General features: G+C 45.3%; 1 protein-coding gene across 3 annotated transcripts in view; it reads right to left on the bottom strand.

Moving 5' to 3' along the window:
• Positions 1-22,537, bottom strand: part of Slco3a1 (solute carrier organic anion transporter family member 3A1) — a 283,145-nt gene that overhangs the window by 205,357 nt on the left and 55,251 nt on the right. For all 3 annotated transcript variants that reach the window (XM_052160589.1, XM_052160597.1, XM_052160605.1), the window contains exon 2: positions 21,140-21,605. In XM_052160589.1, coding sequence (XP_052016549.1) covers positions 21,140-21,605 — 466 coding nt within the window. The remainder of the gene's footprint in view (positions 1-21,139; positions 21,606-22,537) is intronic.

Below are 22,537 nucleotides of genomic sequence, written 5' to 3'. Positions count from 1 at the left end.
GACCTGGGAAAACGAGGCCCTTCCTTGGGTCATCAAGTAGGGCTTGAGGGCTGACCTCTTGCTTCCCTGGGAGTGTTAGTCTTCAGGGCTGAGGGCCGATGGGTCATTTGTCCTTTTCTCTCCCACATACCCAAATATGCTCTCATTCTTTTCCCAGAAGAACCCAGATGACCCTCCCATGGAAGAAAATCTACCTGCCTGCTTGCCTTGACCTTGCCTGGGAGCTGTTTCATCTACAACCTGCAGAAATCCTGAAGAAGGAATTTCATAAGGTAGCTGTCTAAGAGCCTCTAATTGCATGGCTGAAGGCTCCCACAGTAAAGCTGAGAAAGGCCCATCAATTAAAAAGGTTCATTTCCTCTCCACACCTCATTCAGACTTCTGTTCAATAAATTACCTTCCTAAACTGGCAAGGTGGTAGAGCCCAGGGGCAAAGGTCAAGAGCTCCTGATTGGGTCCCTCATTAACATTTGGTAACCCTGGCCCAAGACACTTTCCAAGGCTTGCAGAAATGCCAGGTGGTCAGAAGGTGACAGGACACCTTACCCATGGAAGAGGTGGCAGGACGAAGAACAGAGCCTAAGACATCCAAAGACAGGGACACTCACTCAACAACCAGCTCAGGCTGGTATGGAGCACACCCTGAAAGAGTACTGGTCCTACTCTGATTCCTAGGCACACTGGCAAACAGCTAGGAGGGGCTATCAGAAACAAATAAATATGTGTGCCAGGAGTGAGTTGGGGGGTCAAGTGTGCTGGACATCAGATGTCCTTGGATCGTCTTGTTGATTTTCAGGACCATTTTAAAAAGCACCATATGTTTAAACACTGGCTTGAAATTCCCTATTCTAGCTGAGCCACCTCTTTACATACATGGTAAGGGCCAGGGTCTGAGGCCTGGGTCCCAAGTTCACACTGGGTCAGGCTCAGTCACTCCACTCCCTTCTTCTCCAAACAGATATGCAGGAAGAGGCTCAAGGGCAATGAGGGGGCTCTCATGGAGCTGCCCTATGTAAGCTTGGCAAATACCCTCATCCATTGCTACTGTTTATACTGAGAGCAAGTAAATGTCAGGCCTCTGAGGAAGGTACTAGAAACAGAGATGAGGCTGACCTGAGCCTGGATCAGGAAAGAACACAGAAACCCGACTCTTTCCACTCCATGTAGGAATAGCTGTGACTAAGAAGGACCCAGGAATGGAAAGGGTATAAGTGGCAGGGATCTGGGAGGAAAGAAGGCAGACCAGCCACACATGGAAGGACAGAGCTAGGGAGCATGGTGCAGGCTGGGAAAGGAATAGATCCTGGCCATAGTTCCTGGTGCGCAGTGAGGAAGAAGGCAAAGGCTGGAAACACTGTTCCGGGGCTCGAATGCCTACATTCAAGGCATGACTCTGCTTTTCTAGCTGTATAGCTCTGGGCAAAAGACTTTGGCTGTTTGTGCTACCTGCTAAGGCCTGGCTGGCCCTACAGAAGCTTCCAGTAGTTAGTGCAAGCTTCTATCACTGAAGAAAGCAATGTGTGACAGGGAGTGTTTGGAGCTGAGTGGTTTTATAGCATCAGGGAGATTCTGAGCAAGGCGCAGAGAAGGGAGAGAAGCCATGAGGGATGTGGAAGGCTCTAGAAGACCCAGAGCAGAATAAACATGGCTCTGGCAGGCTTTGCCCTTCCCCCATTTCTTCTGCTTTGGTGAACTGTTAGATTATATTAAAATTAGATTATATTATCTATTAAGTATTAGGTATATATTAGGTATACATATATATTAGGTATATTACCTAAAGCTAGCCACCAAGGTCTATTTCATTAGTTAGCCTCTTCCTCCTCTTGAGGCTGGCCACCAAGGTCCATCTATCAAAGTCTTGAAGTCTAGCAATCAAAAGACTCCTTTGGCTCACCTAATTAATGTGCCCAATCAAAACAACCCAGGTCACCCTAACACTGGGTTTTCCTTTCCCCCTTTATAAAATGCCATTTGCCTATGAGCCATGTTTGTCTCCTCTCTATCCAGAGGCAGTCCTTTGAACTTCTGGGGCAAATGACCTTTCCCCCTCTCTCTTGCCCCCTTGACCTCTTCCCTCTCATACTCTTATCTTTTGACTTTGTCGCTTATTCTCTGCTTTGTCCCTCTGGGACAAATAAATCTCCTGTGTGCTGAGAACTTGGATTTGGTGTGTCTTGAACAAATTTTGGTCCTTTGAGGATGAGTACAAGCTGTGGGCTAGAACCCACAGAGAAGCAAGAAGCAGCAACTTGGGTCCTATCTAGCTTTTTTTCTCACCATCATTGGAATCTCTAAGTAGATCCCAGTGATGGCCTTGTTAAAGGGTGCAGGGTGCATGTTCCCAGCGTATCTAGTCTTTGCTGCAGGCACCATATGAATGGAGGCTAGAAGTTTTCTCATCTACAGAGTATGAGGAACACCTACCCTGACAAGCTGGAAGGTGGAGTCTTGATTCAGAGCCATGGCTTCTTCCCTGTGTCTAAGGCAGTGTCTAGGAATAGGGCAGGCCACAGACTAAGGGGAGCCTAGAAGGTAGAGCAGCACAGTCCAAGCTTGGCAAGCCTACCATTCCCAAGGATGAGGGTCAACTTTGACTTATGCTTATGCTGTCTACCAATCCTCCACTGCACTTCTGTGATTCCTAATCACAGGTGGGTTTGACATGCACATAAATGCTAAACAGGAAACACAGCACCCAGAAGTCTCTAGAATCTCTAAATTACCAGCCACCTAATGAGTGCATTAATTAATTTCCCACTGCTGTGACAAAATGTCTGACATAAAGCAACTTTAGGGCAAAGGGTTTAGTTTGAGGTCACTGTGCATCATGGCGGACAAGGTAGACCAGAAGGAGCAAGAGGCAGCTGCTCGTACTGTGTCTGTCCACAGTCGGGAGGTAGAGAAAGTGAACAGTGAATGCTGGCGTTCAGTCTGACTTCCTTTTATTCAGTGCAGGGCCCCAGCCTGGGGAGTGGTGTGGCCCACATTTGGAGTAGCTCTTCCATCCCCAGATAAACCTCTCTGGAAATACGCTCCCTGACACCCCACAGGTGTGCCTCCTAGATAATTCTAAATCCAGTCAATGTTAACCATCACAGGTAGAAAGCATTGATAATGGGGCCCTGAGCTCAAATTCACTGTGGCTGAGCGAGTTCATTTCCCAGTTCCTTGACTTATAATTTGGGAGGAAAAAAAATCACTTTTTTTGGCTATCTAAAGGCTAAATCAGCAAACTTCAGCACAATGTTACAGTCAGATGGGAGGAAGAGAAAGCAGTGCTGTGTGGCGTAATGGAAAATGCAGTTAACAGCAATGCACTGTGTAACCTCAAAAGAGCTACAGGGGAGGAGCCTGAGCACTCCTATCATAGAGAGCGATAGAAATCCAAGGTGAGGAATATGCTGAGTACTGTGATTTGATCATTACCCAGTGAGTGCATGAATCAAAACATCACATTATGCCACATATGTGCATATGCATATATGTATATGTATATATCCACTTATTGTGCTAATCAAAGAATTAAGTAAAATAAAAGGTCATAAGCTATCTTAGGGTCATAATCACACAGCGCTCAAGTGGCTAAGTAAAAAAAATCCAATAGAAGCTTATATGATTCTACTTTATCTCTACTGAAAATTGTTGGTTTACAGATATTTATTTAAAAGCTTCAAATTGAAATTCTGAAAGCCCTTAAAATGTGACTGCAAAAAAATGACAAAGGACACACATGCACATGCACGTGCACATGCACATCATCATCATCATCATTATCTAGAGCAGGTTGGCACATGGAAAGAACTGTTACACTGTTGAAAGGAACCATTTTGTAACTATGACACCAATCCCCAGATACCAACAGCCAGTGCACTGAGCTTTCTAGTAGCATTGCATGCAGATCCCAGATTGACTACAACTCTTGGCTGTTAGATTCACCTCCCTCATGTGTCACTGCACCTATCACTTGAGGGTTAAATAGAAAAGATGCTTTCACGTGGAAGGGAAAAGGACCTAACTTTTTCTATGTCTAGCCTTGCACAAGTTACTTGAGAACATTAAGTTTCAACATCATAAGGATCTTCCTAGAGAGGACCCTTATTTTAATGATGAGCAGAATGGGTCTCAGTGTAAGTTGTGAACAAGTAGCACAAGGTAGATGGCTGGTGGTGCGTGTGTGTGTGTGTGTGTGTGTGTGTGTGTGTGTGTAAAACCCCCAGAGATAATTTCTATTGTTTGTTCATAGATTCATCCATTCCCATGTGTATATGTACCCATGTATTCATGTATGGGTGGATGTACATGTACGTGGGGGGCATGCACCTGGAGGCTGGAGGATAACATGTCAGGCTCCATCTGCCTTGTTTCTTGAGATGAGGTCACTCACTTTCATCTGGGGCTCAGGGATTCGGCTAGAGTAGCTGGACAGCAAGCGCCAGGAATCCCCATGTTCCTGCCCCTCCACACTGGGATGACAAGTGTTCACCCCCATGCCCGGCACCCAGTCTTTTCTTGTGTGTGCTGGGCATCTCAGGTCCCCATGCTTACATGGTACATGATTTACTGACCTAGTCATTTCCCCAGCTTCAATCTCCCTCTTGCTCAGAATAAAACTATTAAGAGGACAAGGGTAAATGATGACAATGACAAGCCATCACTGAAGGTTCACTGGCACCAGGTACCGGTCTGCAAACTCTGCCCATTGTACAAATATGAAGATCAACAATAAGTGCACAGGTCCAAACTGTACACACTCAGAAGTTGGGGGAGGTGTCCCTGTGTCACGTTGGAAATGTGTGCAACATGTTATGTCTAGAATATTCTCTCCCATTCTTTCCTAGCCACCCATTTCTATGCTGTACTGTCTTCTGCAAAACAGGCTCAGAAAACCTCCTTCCCTGTGTGCAATGTGGGCAGGTACAGTCGGACCTGCCATCAAGAGCTCACTGCCCAGCTACCTGCTCACTAGGTGAAACTGGAAGATGACAGCTGGGCACAGAGCCCTTGTTAACAGTGTCTCTAATGAGCCCTCTAGAGCATAAGCAGAAACCTGTTTCTCATGCCAGTGGGTGGCTGCCTTTTCTATCCTCAGCTGGAAAGCCAGCAGTTAGTTACCTACTCAATGCCTTCCTTTCACCCACTTCTCACGCAGATGAAACCCCCAAAACAGGGAACTAAAGTGTCCTGGCTCACGGTCCTTTGCAAGATGGACCTGTACTCAGTGCAGAAGTGAAAGATTCTATGTCTCATATTCATGGCAACCACACTTGTGGAACCCATAAAGGGACACTGGGTAGCTATGAGGGAAAAGGGATGGGCCATTAGAACTCAGGAATGTGCAGCCATAATACCCAGAGTTTGTCTGCACAGAGGACTGTGGGGCACAAAGGCACTTAGAGTCTCTGCCACCTCTCAGGACAACCTCTGCCTTTCCCCTGGAGGAGCTCCCAGCTCTCAGCTGCAACAACCTCATTATCTCTAGGAACCTGCAGTCCCTGGAGCCAGTACACTCTTTTCTAATTGTACAAAAAGATCTGGTGCCTGGAATAGTGCTCTAGAACCAAACACTGGGTCCTTACACCACTGCTCAAATTCTCAGTGCTCACACCCTGCAGACCAGAACTGCAAGAAAGAACCTTTACAGGGGACAAGTGTGTCCTGTAACCTGAATTCTCCAGCACGAGAGCCGGCAGCTACTTGTGGAGTTGTGAATGTTCTAATGCAGGTGAGGAGCTGAATGGTCAATGTCATGTGGCTTTAATGAATTTACAGCCACATGTGGCTAGTAAGTGTCTCATTAGAGCACCTCTAGATGGTACTTAGGAAAAAATATCCCTGTTTTTTAAAATCTAGAAATCTAGGTGGGGCTTGGGGCATTCTCTCTGCTTAAGAGAATGAATTGACACCAACCAAAGAGTACACATGGAGGGACCCATGGCTCTAGATGCACATGTAGCAGAGGATGGCCTTGTTGGACATCAAAGGGAAGAGAGGCTTTTGGCCCTGAGAAGGCTCGATGCCCTAGTATAGGTGATTGCCAGGACAGGGAAGCTGGAGTGGGTGGATTGGTGAGCAGGAGGAGGGAGGATGGGTTAGGGGATTTGAGGGTGGAATCCAGGAAAGGGAACAACATTTGAAATGTAAATAAAGAGTGTATCTAGTAAATAATGGGGGGAAAAAAGAGAATGACTTTCTCTGTGCCAGCAGAACATCTTCTAGTCAGATCTTTAGTAAGGGAAATACCACCATCCCCATTGTAGCTATAAATAAGTAGCCACAGAGCTGAGAAGGGTCAAAACACTAGGAGGAAACCCAGGCAGCCCCAGTCAGTGTCCAGGCGTCCATCATAATCCACACAGGGCCTTACTGTGGTCAGCTTAAGAAATGAGGCTTATGGCATTCTTGCTGAGAACAGCTGTGGAGCTGTTAGGATCCAGGTTTCTAATTCCTCTCCTGTTTCACAGGCTAATAATGCTGTCCCCTCAAGGAGTTTGGAGGTCTTGAAAGATGCCATTGTACTTAAAGAGAGATACTTTCCAAGGCGAGGCCAAAGAGAAGTATAAAAATCTCCTGAAGTCACTAGGAATGAGATGTTTTCCCGTGTGTAAACTGTGCCCAATGTGCCACTCTGAAAATGACACTTTCCCATCTCCAAATCTTAACCTTGGGTTAAGATTTGCAAACATTTCATTTGGATTTTTCCCTTAAAAATGTATAAATTGTTAAAGAGGTTAAAAGTCAGGAAACAAAGCATTATTTTTCCATTAAAAATATGCTGAGTTTATTCTAATCTAGTGTAGCACACCTTCAATGCCCATGCTGCTTGGATTAAATCACCCTCTTCCTAGCAGCTAACAGAGATAGATTGACTAGATTTGAAGGTGAAGGTGGAGGCGGGGGAGCACTTCCCACAGCTTCCCTGGCTTAGAGCCTGATTTTCTCCTCACTCCACCAGTCTCTCTCTCTCTTGCTTCCCTCTTCAGTGCCTGCTTCCCTCACTGGAGCCAAGTTAAGACCACATTAGCAAACACACTCCATGCTGCTTTTTTTCCAACTCAAGAGGCCACTTCTCCGATCATATGTAGGAAGAACAGACCTTTAACATTTTCTCATTTAACCCAAGAACCCTAATCAGGAAAGTCACCAGATGTCAAACTGCTGGAGAGGGCTCCCTCCGAAGAGTGTTTCCACCCAGAGTCCAGTGGGTTTTGCTCTTTGGTGAGCCGAAGTTATACCCAGGGCTTCCGAAGGGCAGTGATCCACAGAATGGTAAGGACCACTGGTGAAGGTTCTCTGCCAGTTTTCATAGAGCAATTACAAGCCTGAGCTCCTAGCAACTAGTAAGGAAATTCAATGAATTCATGAATACAGTATCATCCACTTAGATGCTTCCAAAATGATCTGCATGCCACATAAAAAACAAAGACCATCAGTTTCAGTGTGGCAATGTTTGGAAACATCATGGGAAGAGGAAAACCACCTATTATGTGTCTTATGATGGACAAACAGGGTGATCACTCCTATTCAAATAATCCCCAATTCAAAAGGCCTCAACCCTAAAACTTCCTCCAGTGTCAATATGACACCCCAAGTTCTGTGCACATATTATGTGACAGTTTGGAATCGAACGCGTCCAGTTGTTGGCGCATTTGAGATTTCGAATTTCAAGATTAGGTTTGTTCACGCAGTAAAGTCCATACAAATACTTCAGACTGTGAAAAGGCTCAAATCTGAACTGCTTCTGGTCCCATGAATATCACAAAACAGACCCTCATACTATACGGTTCAATCCACATAAGGGACCTCCTGCCTGAAGCAGCTGGGACCATAGATCCACAATGAATAGAGGATGAGGGTATTGGCAGGAGACAGAAGGTAAGCCAGAGAACAGCAGTAAGACTGCAGAAAACTAGAGGGCAATGGACAGACATCTTTAATTCTGTCCAGAGGAAAGCGATAGAGCAACCTGTTCAGAAAAATGAATGTCAAAGGCAAGTGCACAAGCTAGGCGTGGAGGTATACCTGTGAACACTGTCACTCAGGATACGGAGGCAGGAGGATGGCCCCAAGTCCAAGGCCAAACTGGCTTATATGACTAGATCTAGAACAACCAAGACTCTAGAGTAGGTGCCTGTATCCAACAAATAACAGTGAAGTCAATAGCCGCCTACAGGGCGTTTTAGATCTGATGTAAGTTGTTTTATTTCCCCCTTGGAGATAATTAACTTGAACATTAACACTAACTATATATTGCTTACCATTAAGAAAGTATTAATAGTACTGTGATTTTTTTTAAAGACTCTTCTCTGGGGCTAGAGAATTGGCTCAGCAGTTAAGGGTACTTGTTGGTCTTGCAGAAGGCCTGGGCTCTCTTCCCATCACCCACAGGGTGCCATCTGCAATTCCACTTCTAGAGGATCTGACACCTTCTTGTGATGTAGGTAGGCACCAGGCCTGCCTGTGTATATATATATATATATATATATATATATATACACAAAATACTCACACCCATAAACTAAAACAAATTGTTTTAAAAGTTAGAAAAAAACCGCAACATTTTTAGAGGTAAACATCGATGATTTATTACTTATTTTCAAAATGTGCGTGTGTGCATGCACACACAGAGAGACAGAGACAGGCAGAGAGACAGGTAGAGAGATAGAGAGACAGAGAGACAGGGAGAGATGTAGGTGGGGAATGTTACCAGCCTTAAAAAGGAAGATAAACCTTGACAAGCTCTGCAGCCTCAATGTCCCTGGAGGACATCATAACAAGGTGACACATATCACATGACTATTTATATGAGGCACTGAGAGTAAAGTTCATAGACACAGAAGTAGCAAAGTGGGGAACTGTGCAGTGGGTAGCGCTTCAGATGAGCAGCTCCACGTCCAAATGGAGAGGGTCTTCAGCTCCTGTGGAGGCATGCACTCAGGGGTGGACGAAAGTGGCCTTTCCCTCCCTGAGTCTTCTGTAGACATAAGTTCATGTCTAGGGTCACTCGGCCGCTGACAGTCTCCACACATCCCAGGGCTCAGCCACCATAAATGACAAAGTGTTCTGGGCTGGGAGGCCTTGTGCCTGGCACTGCTTTATCTAGCAGAGCTCTGCTAATTCCCTAATCCTTCTCACATGTCCATCTGGATCGGGAATGTCCTCCTCCCTCTACCTGTCCCGGATGTGATCTAGAAGGTTCAAAGTTTGCTGAATCACACAGGACAAGTCCACTTGCCAGAGTCTGGGCCTGCAAAACTCAAGTCCAACTTGTATAATCACTACGAATGTATACTGATTAAATGCTGCTGGGCCAAAAAAACGTAAACAAAGCCATCTGGTGAATAAGATTTTCTTATTGTAGGAAAAGGGGGTGGCTGTTGAAAACAACTCTCCCGCTCAGACTCCCCTCCCCCGCCCCGTTTCTCTCCCTTCCTCCTTCCCCCTCTCTCTCCCTTCTCTGCCTTTCTCTCTCTTTTCCTTCTCCTCCTTCCTTCCCCCTCTTTCTCTCTCTCAGAAGCAAAGCTTCATCTGATAATGTTTCCAATTTTCCAGGGAGCTAAATCCATAGAAAACCAGGATTCTCCTAGGCCAGAAGTGTCTGGGTACTTCATTTGTTACTGATAAAATGACAGTAGGAAGCACAGCTGTGTTTTGTACACAAGAGACACAGCAATAATGAGGTAGCTGGGTTAAATCACAGTGTGTGTGGTGTGTGTGTGTCTCTCTCTCTCTGTGTGTGTGTGTGTGTGTGTGTGTGTGTGTGTTGCCTATTCTGGTGAGCCTTATGGGGGCCAGAGATCAGTACCAAGTGTTTTCCTCAGTAACTCTTCCCCTTGCTTTTAGGCAGTTTTTCAATAAACTTGAAGCTATTTCAGTTAGAAGGGCAGACCAACCAAGCCCCATGATGCACTGCCCCCACCTCTCAGGCTTGGGATTACAGACACATGCCACCATACCTGGCTTTACATGGGTGTTTAAGATCTGGACTCCAGGTTTCTGCTTGTATGGCAGGTACCTACAGCAGGCTATTTCTCTACTCCAAGTTAAGTCACTGTTCAAGTCCAGCTTGATGCTTATAGGACTGGATTACTCCAGTGATCCCATGAGCCCATGAAGGGGTAGTGCTAGAGACAGCAAAGGACAGGAAGATTAGGCACCCAGACAATGGATCAGGATCATAATCTCAGCCTTGCCATTTACCAGCTGTAGGACCCCAGACAATGCTCACCCTCCTGCATCTGCCATGTATTCCATGGATGAATAGTATTTACCTCGCTGGAGTTCATGAGGAGGGGACAGGCACAAGTCATAATTCAGACACCCATGAACGGCAAGCTGGTGCTCTCAGTGTCAGGTCATTATCCAAATCCACAAGCATCTCAGACGCTTGCCTAAATACACAGACAACTGTTAACGGCTTCTTTGTGAAAATAAAGAACACTAAAATTAAACGCTGGCTTGCCACCAGTAAGAAGGACCACACTAAAAAACTAAAATCCGATGTACCAGTGTGGGCTGTGGCATGTTCTTTCGTCTCCCCAATGGCCTCTGAAGGTTGCCTTCTGCCCCGGGATCACAGGTATGAATGTATATTTGGATTGATACGGTGAAGCCACCTAGATGAAGGCAGGTGTCTCTGCCCCGTGACACCAATGGCTACAGACAAAGCCAGGGTAGGGAAAATGACTGAGAGCTAATAATAAACGCTGTCTGGTTGCAAAAGGTTCCGAGTGTCCACACACAATTCCTGCATTTATTAGATCCTCACTGTGCTAATGAGACCTCTAACTGGGAATTCAAATTCCCTTTGTAAACTCCATTAGCAACCTACAAAGCAGGTGGGCAAATGTGAACCTTTCTTGGAGAAGCAAAGTCTTGTCTAGAAAGGGAAGCAGAGAGAAATCACAGCCAGATTGTATTCTCAGAGCATCAGAGAGATGGATTGGCAGGTCTCTTTGGAGGTAAGTCAGAATGAACCAAACTCCCTCCCTCCTACTACCCCCTCCCACTCCTGAAATAGGATACGATTGTATAAAACCATTTTTATCTGTAGAGGAATTTTCTTGAATGGAGCAACTACCCCCGCTAAAGTTTTGCCAAAAAGTCAGTCCAGTTCATTTGTTTCCCCAGATGACTGCTTGGGTCCCTCAAGATTTGCAAAGCCTCAAGACTCAAGAGACTTTTTTTTTTTTTTTTTTTTTTTTAGTAAGAACACATGGAAACTTTTGACTCTCAGAGTTCAAATTCTATTAATGATTCCAATGCATTTTTAAAATGTTTTCCCCTTAAAACAGCATTAATAGAGTTTTGATCTTATCTGTGTATTAGTTCAAACCAGCACAGAGAATTGCTGAATATTACCCAAAATATCCACAGCTAGGCTAAAAGGAGGGATGGAAAATTTCAGCTTCACAAGAATTTCTTGCAGCAAGTGATGAAATGAGGGGGCCCAGGAAGAGAGCAAGCAGGTGTTATCAAAGCCCCTGGGAACACATTCTGATTTCCCTGAGTTGTAGGAGCAGCTCAAATTGAGACCCCCACCCCCAAGCTGAGTAATAGTTGGCCCATCTCACCACAACCATCTTGGATATATCTATTCCACTCCACATTGTCTAATACCAAGGTCAACCTAACTTAAGGATTTTCTGGGGCTTTATTCATTTGGGGGTCATAAGCCTAGCTAAGATGCAGGTGGAAGTTTTCCCTCTAAGACCCTACATCTCAGTCGCCATATAAATTTAGAAGGGCAAGAATCACCCTACCTACACTAAGCACATTGCAGAACTTTCAGCTTGAAGAAGTCCTGTAAAGTTATCTCATTGAGTCCTGGCATTTGTAAAGCAAACTGCAGGATTCCAACTTTAAAGATGATAGTTAAGGTTTTATGAGTGTCCATTAACCAACTAAGACGTTGATATCTGCAGACTGCATCTGTGGTGTAGACTAAAATAAGCATGCTTGTGCAAGTGCTCTCTCTCTCTCTCTCTCTCTCTCTCTCTCTCTCTCTCTCTCTCTCTCACACACACACACACACACACACACACACACAGCACAGCACATTCATATACACACACCACTTGGCAGACGTGAAATGGCATCGCTGAGCTGGATGGAACACATTCATTTAGCTTATTCATTCCTGACAATATGAAGTCATTAGCGGGAGGTAAGGCAGCTTTGGCAATTGCAAGCATGGAAAGAGAACAGGGTTGGTTATGTTTCTCCATTCAATAAACAGGGCCATTGACTAAGCTGTATGGTCTTACTGCTCTCTGCCTACATAAGTAATTTGCTATTAAACACATACTGCTCTTGTAAAAAGCCAGGCAATGGGTTATTTTTACATGCTTGAGTTTGGAGGGACAGAGACAAGGGGTGGGGCATTCCTCTTGACTTCTGGTCCCTGACCTGCAACTTAAATGACTACAAGATAATAAAATAAAGCACTAAGTCAAAACCTTCAGCCCAGCACCGATTCTTTTATGTGTTGAGTCAGGACTCTGCAGGGTATAATGATGCATACCTTGGTGCTGTGAGAAAGCCAGCACTTCCTTCAGAGGCCATCTGCATCCCATGAGCTTAGCATTAGCTGTGGTTTGAATATGAAGGGTCATGTCTAGGCTCATGTTCAGAACGTAGTCCCTAGTAGATGAAGCTTGACCAGGGGAAATCCTGAACATTAGACAGTGAGGCTGAGCTGGACCAAGAAGGTCGCTGGGGCTGTGTAGCTGAAGGCTATTCTCTTGTTCCTGTTTCACTCTCTGCTCCTTGCCCTCTATGGTGTAAAGAGCCTCCTCTTTCTATGTCCTGTTTCATCATGGGCTGGAACCTAGGGCCAAAGGCTATGAACTAAAATCTCTAAGGCAAGAGACAACCTTCCTTCAGTAAGTTGGTTTATTCTGGCATATGGTCTCAGCATTGATAACACTAACCTTAATATTCATCTTTCAAGGTACCTGGTTGACTCTCAAGAGGAAAGCAATGCAACTCAAGTCCTACGTGACGTAACCGTGGTGTCTGGGCCTAAAAGAGGTTGGATCTTGCCTCTAACTGCAAGAGCTGAGAATGATAATTTACATTAACCAAATAAGAAGGATTTTAGGGGCTGGACATTCGCTTCAAGAACAGCAAGCTTCAGGATACCCCCCCCCCTCAGATTCTCCAGGGTGACTCTCTTTGCTGCTGTCCTCTTTTCTGCCTGTGGCAGCCAAAATGGACATTGGACTCCTTGTGCATTCTGGGTTCTTACCTAGAATGTTCTAGAAAGAGGAGACTGGTGTTTGTCTGAATCCAGACTAGATTCTGACTGACCTACTCCTTGGGCCAATGACTGTAGACCATAGCTTTTCTCTTTGTGATAATTGACTATCCCTAGACCACATGGTCATTCCTACAGCTCACAGAAACCACCTGGGGTAGGGAAGGTTATCCCTCAGTGTGAGAACGAGATGATGGGCAGACAGGCTCCAGCAAGTGTCAACACTATTCTTCCAATATGCCTTAGCAATGAAGGGTGGTTAACCCATGTCACAGGGTCAGCACCACTAAACAGCATGACTTTCCACACAGTAAGCCCTTCACACCATCAGTTCTTACAGAATGCTTCTGAGGGGTGAGAAGAAACACAAAGAAAGTCAAGATTGCTCTTAGAAAAAGCAAATAGTCTAGAAATAAACTAGATGGGAAAGCACACCTGCTATGGAGGGAGATCTTAAAAAAAAAAACAACTTTTATATGGGAACAATACTTGTGCTACCATTAAGGAAAGATAATAGGCCTGTCTTCATCAGCCAGGTGCAGCTAACTGGGCTGCAGTGAAAGCCAGTCTTCGATATTCTGGTGGAAGGAAACTGCTTTTGTAAGAATCTGTACCTCCTCATGCCCTTCTGGGCCACTCCAGTCTTCTGTCCTCTCTATCACCCACTTCAATGCCACATCTCAATGTCTCTTTGTAAAGATAAAGTCATTCAGTCATTCCCACAGTAGACATGTGTGCCCCAACCAATCCAGATTGTATTTCTTTTGCATTCCAATGACTCCTTTAGGGAAGTGTAGGACTACTTTATTCATGACTTTATGTCGATGGCTCATCTTTCTTACTGTTACAAGGCATTAGGCGTGACACAACAGGACCAGTAACACTAAAGCCTATAAGCAGTCTCCCTCATCCCTGCCAGGAAGTCCTACACAAGTTAACAGTGTTGATTCACTGTTTTGCTTTGAGTATGAAACACCTCCCTAAGACAAGCGGCACTGTTTGGGGAAGTTGTGAAACCTTAAGGAAGAAGGGCTTAGCTTGTAGAAGTAGGTTTCTGGGGAGACAGGCCTTGAGGTTTTATGGCCCAGGCCCACTTCCCGTTCTGTTTAGACTTCCTGTTTTAGCAAGAAGTGAGGAGTTCAAGCAGTACACATCTACCACCCACCACCGTGCCCTTGGATCACAACAGACTTTGTCCTCTCAAACCATGAGCTAAAACCAACCATTGTTACCTCAAGTTGTTGTGTCCATTATTTAATCAAAGGCTGAGGGATTTCAATGAGTCAGCAAAGCAGTCTGCTTGAAAACAAGCATCTTTAGTTCCTCTTAAAAAATCAGCAGCTCTGAGGGGGGCTAGAGAGATGGTTCGGAAGTTTAGAGCACTGCCTGTTCTTGCAGAAAACTAGAGTTCGATTTCCAGCACCTACACAGTGGATCACCACTGCCTATAAGTTGTGTTCCAGGGAATTGGATGCCCACTTCTGACCGCTCCAGGAACAAGGCACACAGGCTGTGAACAGACATACATGTAGGCAAAACCTTTTGGTAAGGGCTCTAGTGGTTTACCTCAAGACTGAAAAAGTTTCTATTCTCATGAATCATACCTGCTACTGACAATCACGACACAAGGACTCTTGTCCAATGACCTGTCCTCGGTGAGATAAACCTGCCACTCATCTATGCTCCTGTTTCTAGATTTGTAAATGGGGACTCTAAAAAGATGATCAAGGAAGGCTTATTGATTCTGCCCTCCCCTGAAGATACACAATACTTGTTGCTTAGGAACAGGGAGCCTACCAAACCCCATCATACTGGTAGGGTGATGAGCTCACAGCAATGGGAAACCCAGCCAGTCTACAGGAGGGAGGTCCCCAGAAGAACCAGGATTCAAATCTTGAAATGACTACAAGAAGCCTAACTCAGAATGCTCATGGTAGCCAAGGTGCTGAGCACAGCCAGGATGTCCTAAGCCACCGAATGTGAAATATAAGCATTTAGAAAGGAATGAGAACCAGCTACCATCGCAGGCACTCTGGAAGCCCCATATACAGACTTTGGGTGGATTGCTTAACACTATGCCGAAACACACTGCAATGGCCGATCACCAGCAGCTGGGATGAGGGACTGGAGCATGGCCAAAGCAAGCTGACCACTTCCAGTGCCATTTAGTTCAGAAAAAAAGAAATTAATGAGAGAAACTTCAATACCAATGAAGTTGCAAGAATATAATGAGCCACGCTTGCTCCCAGGAGAAACAGCTTTTCAATTATTTCTTTTAAAGGAGTTGCAGTCATGGTGTATTTGATCCATACCCGACCCACACTCTTTGGAGAATTAGAACACATTTTACCCAGTGTCAAGTTAAAATAATAATAATAATAAAAAAACCTCATCAGAAGCAAAATAACTCTTTGCTCCCAGGGCTCTAAAAAGAAGTGTGGTTCTCTTTGGGTGGTTGGCTGTTACGCTTGTGACCTTTGTACTGAACTAACACTTGGCAGGTGAAATCTGAGAACAATTCTCTTTGCGTCATTAGCTAAAACAGAGGGCTGATCTCACTTTCAATCTAAATGATAACGAAGGGAACATGATACATCAGATCTGATAGATATGGCACTAGGGTCTAATAGATACGTCACAAGGCTCAGAGCAACTGTCCTGTGCAATCAAGCACACTGCTAGGGTCTCTGTTCCTCCCATAGCTCCTCTTCAAGATGCCCCCAGACAAACACTTTCCTCTAACAGGATCCCATTCCTTCCAAAACAGCCATGCTCAGAAGACATCCTTCTGCCTGTGTCTTCCACTTTGAGTATTAATATTGTGCACGAATCTGCTAAACACACGTACGTTATTCAAAATGATCTGATTTCACTTTGATCCCAATCTGTATCATGAAACCTAGATCACACACATGGGAAAATTAGGCATACATCCCGTTTCCCCAACAAATGAATGACTGCATGGCAAATAGGGGGAACTTAAATGGACTCCATGTGTTGGCCAATGCTAACTTCCTCCTTTGTGGGTAGAGAATGCTCCTGCTGTTTGCTTTGTTTAATGGCACTCGGGGTCAAACTCCAGGCCTTATGCATGCTATCAAGCAGTCTACCACTGAGCCGCAACTCCCTGTGTGTGTGCGTGCATGTGCGTGTGTATGTGTGTGCATGTCTCTGTATATGGGTCCATGTGTGTGTGTGTATGTGTGTGTGTGTGTGTGTAAAAAGACAGAGGACAGCCATGAGTGTCAGTCCCCGGCACAAGCAACCTTTGATTTTGAGAATTCTCTCGCCAGTGGTCTGGAGTTTGGCAAGTAATTAAGGCTGGCTGGGCAGAAAACCACTGGCTTCCTGTCTCTACCTCCCTAGCACTAGAATTACAAGCACATGTCGCCAAGCCAGGGTTTTTTCAAAGTATGAGGTCTAAAGATCAAACTTGGGTCTTCATTATTACAATGCAAGCTCCTTGCTGACTGAGCTTTCATTATGTGCAATGTTACTGTCAAGGACAACTGGATGGAAGGCTTCTCTATAGTTTGCAATGATTTCTGGTTCTATCCTTATTACAAACTTAAAAATTATTTGAAAAAAATTAACATTCTTAAGTAATTAGTTGTATAGGGCCTTTGGAGAGGCCTTTGAGGTTAAATGACCCCCTGTAAATGGGCCTTAATCCAATTAAATTGCTCATGTTTAGATGGAGGTTTGGCTTACAGAAGCGATCTTGGGGCTGTGACCCTAGAGGGACAGCCAGCCAACGAGTCCATAGCCTTTTGTGAGCTACAGAGAGAGGCTTCAGGAAATACCGACTTTGCCTATGCCTTGACCTTGAACCTCTCTAGAATTGGAAAATAAACTGTTTTTCTGGGGTTCTTTTCTCTCTCTTAGGTTTTACTGCTAGGAACAGACACCATGACCAAGGCAACTCTTACAAAGACACATTTAATTGGGGCTGGCTTACAGGTTCAGAGGTTCAGTCCATTATCAAGGTGGGAGCATGGCAGCATCCAGGCAAGCACAGTGCAGGAGGAACTGAGAGTCCTACATCTCCATTTGAAAGCTGCTAGTGGAATACTGACTCCCATGCAGCTAGGGTGAGGTTCTTAAAGTCCACACCCACAGTGACACACCTACTCCAAAAGGACCACACCTTCTAATAGTGCCACTCTTTGGGCCAAGCATATACAAACCATCATAATCTCCCAGTGCAGGGTGTTCTTCCCAGCAACCTGATGTACAATGGCCCCCATGCTCTAAGCCCTCCGTTTATTTGAATTTGTTTTATGACAGGTCCAGCCTTCCAGGCCTTGGCATCTCTTGTTGGGAAAAGACTTGAGGATGAACCCATTAACAAAGGAAGCCTTAGGCTGTAAGCATCCCTTCCATCCTGACAAGGCTGGTGCTCAAGGGAGTCATAATACTATAGAAAGACTGTGGAGGGGACAGGCAGAAACCTGTCTGTTGGGCCCAGATTGCACAATAAGAAAGGGTCAGAGGAAGTTATAAAGAAGGGGAGCTCCAGCGCAGTATGAGGCAAACTTCCTGATGGCGCTGATGGCTACAGCTGATGATAATAGAAAGACAGTTTGCATAGTCGACAGTGCTGGAGTAGAAGGCAGAGTCCGCCATGTGCTGAGGGACCGGGGCTCTGATCTTGCTTCACCTTTATACACAACAACAGTGGGCAGTACATCTCTTTCCAGAACCTTGACGTGAGTATGAGCAGTGCCCACCGGTGTCCATCCTACCCCCAAGCACCTATTCTGGTTTTGACCCCCACTATTCACACCAGCAGTACCCCTCTTCATGGACTTCAGGCAGAGTCCCGTCTCTGCCGCCTCAAGGTTCTTGGTGTTTTCCAAAGGTTTCAAGTTCTCTGGTGGAAATCCTTGACTCCTGCTTGAGCCTGAAACACCCCCCCCTCGCCCCCACCACCCACCCACCCACTGCCTTCCAAACAGACCTGGGGCATACCTGGAACAGGCGGCACTCTCACACCCACAGCCCCGCCACAGCCAGGTCAACGACTTCTGTAAAGCACTTTAACCTTCGGTTTACTCATGGGCTTCCTGTATCACAGCAGAGACTCTGAAAGGTCCTTTCCAGCAATAGACAATATCACCAATACGGTGGTGCATGCTCACAAGGGATGATTTTGTATGCAGCCAGAGCCATAGAAGAATATTTAGTAACATGGTGAAAAGCTCATAAAATATTAAGAGAAATGAAATTACAAAGTCTTGTTTATTATAAGCACATTTGTTTGGTTTTTGCTGAAAAGCATATTAATGCAGAAAAAGAGACTAGAATTATATATACTATAGGGCCAGGAATAACTATTTGCTCATTACTCTTTTTTGTTTTTTTAATGTATCTCCAAAATGGCCAATAGTAAATGTGTTAACACACTTCCAAGCTGTTAAAAAAAAAAAAAAAACCCATAACTAAAAAAAACAAAACAAAACAAACAAAAACCCAAAAAACCATAAAACAAAAAAACATTCTCATTCTACCTTTTCCCTTCTTAGAAAAAGAAGGCAAGAACTAAGGGAGCGAACAAGTAAAAGGCCAAAGTAAAGGAAGTCCGTGCACCATGTCACTTACACTGTCATAAGACGCGAGTGCCACTTGGTGTATTTTGAACTTGCAGAGACAAAAGGACAGCTAAGAAAACTAGGCTGATGGATGGTCACGCCATGGAGCTAAGGCATGACTGGACTCCTAAAGGGTCGACTCTTGGACCTCTGGAATGCACAAATGGGTTTTCCCCACATCCCTGCCCATTTGGTCCCTGTGGGAACAAAAAGTGCCACGCGCCACCCGCAGGTCATTCCCCAGTCATCCTAGGAGGCCGAGTGCCACATGCTGCTGTACTGAAATGCACTGAAAAGGCTGGCAGCAGAGCGCAGCCACCATTCATCTGGTTTTGTCCCATGGTAATGCGTTCCCTCAACTCCCTCCTCACTCTAGAAAGGACTGGCTTCAGAACAGGGCTAGCCTTGTGAGCGGATTCCATGAAGGACTCCAGGAGCTCGGCGAGAGTTCAGCCAAGAGAGTCAGAGGAAGGAATTGTTTTAGTGGGAAATGCTGGAGGGACCTGAACTGAACTCTTTCACTTTTGCCTGCACGTGAGAATCTATAACCTGGCCATGGGTGTGTGGCTAGCACACATCTGCTGACCGACTGTGCAGGCAGCTGGCAACAGGTCTGGTCTCAGATGAATGCCCTGAAACAGCCTTTCTACCAAAAGCTAACTGCAAATCTCATGGGCTAGATCAGAAAATTAAATAAATACCCCGCCCTGTGCCATCCTACAAGCCTTGGGTCTAACTCCCATCTCCACAAAACCCAAATTACCCCCTTAGCATAGAAATCATACTTCAATTTACTGTTCCGAAACAAACTCAGCTTTTCATTGGCCATTTCCTTCCTGGTGATGTGATCCAGTACTGTTACCAGAAAACTATGATCCCAAGCATCCTCAAGCTATAGTTATGGATATCAACTTATCAACCTGCTGTTTAACAGCAGCAAAAAAATAAAAAAAAAAATCATCATACTTGCCACCTCAGTGGAACCCCGCCCCCTCCAGGTACTACCCAAGCCTTAACCATATGGAGAAAGGGACCAACCTTGACTGTGCATCTTTGCTTCAACAGTTCTATGCCCTGTGACACAAAGATGTCCTAACTGGGTTTGCCTTGGACAGGGAAGGGGTCATAGTCTCCTCCTACAGAAAGGCCATACATCAATCTAAGATACACTTGTTCAATCAAAGCTTTGTGGCAGGCCTCTGGGTGGCTATGTGCTCCCAGACATCCTATCTCAGAAAGCTCGGGCTGTGTAAAGTAGAGGCTTGCTCGATAGGAAGCTTATGCCAAGTTTGATTCAAATTGTATTTTAGCTTAAGCCTACATAATTAGCTGTATACTCCAAGACACATGGCAGTCGAATTCAGTGGTGGGAGATGTCTTCATTGGGATCGAACTAAGGGAGTGGCCAAGTAAAAGGCCAAAGTAAAGGAAGTCCGTGCACCATCTCACTTACACTGTCATAAGATGCAACTGCCACTTTGTGTATTTTGAACTTGGAGAGACAAAAGGACAGTAAGAAAACTAAATTTATATTTAGTAAGTCAGGGCTAGAGATGCTTGGTAAGTGACCACACAGCGATCCACCAGCATTTGGTCAAGGACACCGCTTGTCACATAAGCAAATTGACGATTAGCTGTTTCCTGACACTTTAGACATTAGGGCTCTTGCATCTTTGTGGTATAAAATATCAGTACCTACTTCAGCAGAAAATAGTTCTTTAGAGTTTGCACATTCTTCATTTCTTCCTAATACCCAGTTCCTGGGCAGGTTGCTAGTTGAAACATCACCAGAAGTCATCAACTTTGAATTATAACAAATGCTGACAGTGAAATTAATTATCTTTTAAAATCCAAAACAAAAAACAAAACCACAACAAAAGGAAGCAAAACAAAAAGCAAACAACAACAAAACCAAAAGGCAGTTTTGAGTCTTCAAAGTTGGGGGTCTCCTAAATGAAGACCCCAAATAAACCTTGGTAAACACTAGAGCATCTCAAATACCCCTTCACCACAGCACCCATACACACAAAATAGATTAACCTCAAACCCCTCCAAACCAGATCTTCCCCTCTGCAAGGTTTGCATCTGGTAAGATGCAGGCAGCATCTGAGCATCCCTTGGAAAGATTTTCAAAAATGATCTAGGTGCACTACTCCTACATCAGGCATGTGAGTCTTTCTAGGGATCCAACCCTAGAGACCGTTAGCTAGTTCTGTAAACCAGTGCTCCAGCAAAACAGGGTCCAACTTTGCACCACTACACCAACCCAGGCAGCAGGGGCAGTGCCTACCTATGTAGAGCGAGGAGTCCTTCCTCCGCACGTGGTCGTCGATGTAGGAGACCCCCAGGGGCTGCACGGGGGTAGCACCGATGCCCAGGAGCACCTGAGCCCCAATGAGCAGCAAGTACATCATGTTCGTGGCTGTCCGGTTACGGCAGATTAGGTCCGGGTCAGGCCCCTCATCACTGCTGGACCCATTGGTGGCACAGACATCACGGCCTTCTGCTCCCCACCGAATCTCGCCAGCCTCATACTTGTACTGGTGGGTGAGGAATTCAGGCAGTGCCGAGAGCAGTGCGCCCAACGCCATGACGATTCCACCACAGCCGATGAGGCGCGGTCGGTGCCCACGTGCTCCGAAGTAACTTACGAAGAGAATCAGCGCCAGGTTGCCGATCTCAAAGCTGCTGGCGATCACACCCACATCGGCGCTCTGAAGGTTGAACCGGCGTTCCAGGGTGGTCAACACGCTCACCTGGGGGTGGCAAAAGGAAAATTCAAAGTCTATCTTAGGAGGTATGCAAGGGGACAATCCTCTGCCCTTCCTGGACCCTCCCACCTGCCTGGTGAGGTGGCACCAGATGCAAAAGGCAGGTAGAAACCCAATGAATCAGACAAGCATTTCCTTCATTTGATAACCCTAATTCAATGGAAGGATGTACTTTCTTAGTAGTAAAGATGATTTTTGCCAGTATCTGCCTCCATCTTCAAGGGTCCCATGTATCTCCATAGAGGAGACCTAAGAAGTGGTCAGGAGTAAATCCCAAAGTCCATGTGACCTTTCCAAATGCATGGTATATATGAAGCCTGTGGATGCTAAAGAGCATTGGAACCGAGTCTCTTTTTACCAGCCCAAAACACCTAAGTGACAAAGCAGACCAACTAGAATAGCTCAGTAGAATGTTTGACTTATTCATGAGTACCCCATCCACTCTTCCCCAGGCCCTCCTCATGCTAATCACCACTGAGCTGCATTCCCAGAATCCTTTTCACTTTTTGAGGTAGAATTTTATTAAGTTGGCCATGGTGACCTTGAACCCACTCTCTGTAGGCCAGGTGGTCTTTGTACTTATAGGCTAGGTAAGTCTTGAAGCTGGTTGAGCCTCCTCCTTCAGCTTCCTATAGCTGGGATCACAGACTGACACAAACAGGCCTTGTGGTGCGAATATATTTAGCACCATTTCCTTCAGGAAGTTTCTAAGTGACATAGGTTTCCCTAAAGGCTAGCTAATAAAACAAACAAACAAACAAACAAAAAACAAAATAACCAAAATCCCTCTGAACTGTTGCAAGCACTGTAGCTCTGCTGGGATAGTTTTATGGGATATTTTTATATTTCCCCTCTCTTTTGTATTCCTGCCTGCCTGTGTTTGTTTAACAATATTTACTAAACATATGCTATTTGTC

The sequence above is a fragment of the Apodemus sylvaticus genome, chromosome 1 (genome assembly GCF_947179515.1).
Source record: "Apodemus sylvaticus chromosome 1, mApoSyl1.1, whole genome shotgun sequence".
In the NCBI taxonomy this organism is placed as follows: Eukaryota; Metazoa; Chordata; class Mammalia; order Rodentia; family Muridae; genus Apodemus; species Apodemus sylvaticus.
Note: the sequence above shows the minus strand (reverse complement) of the source record. Positions and strands in the feature narration are given on the sequence as shown.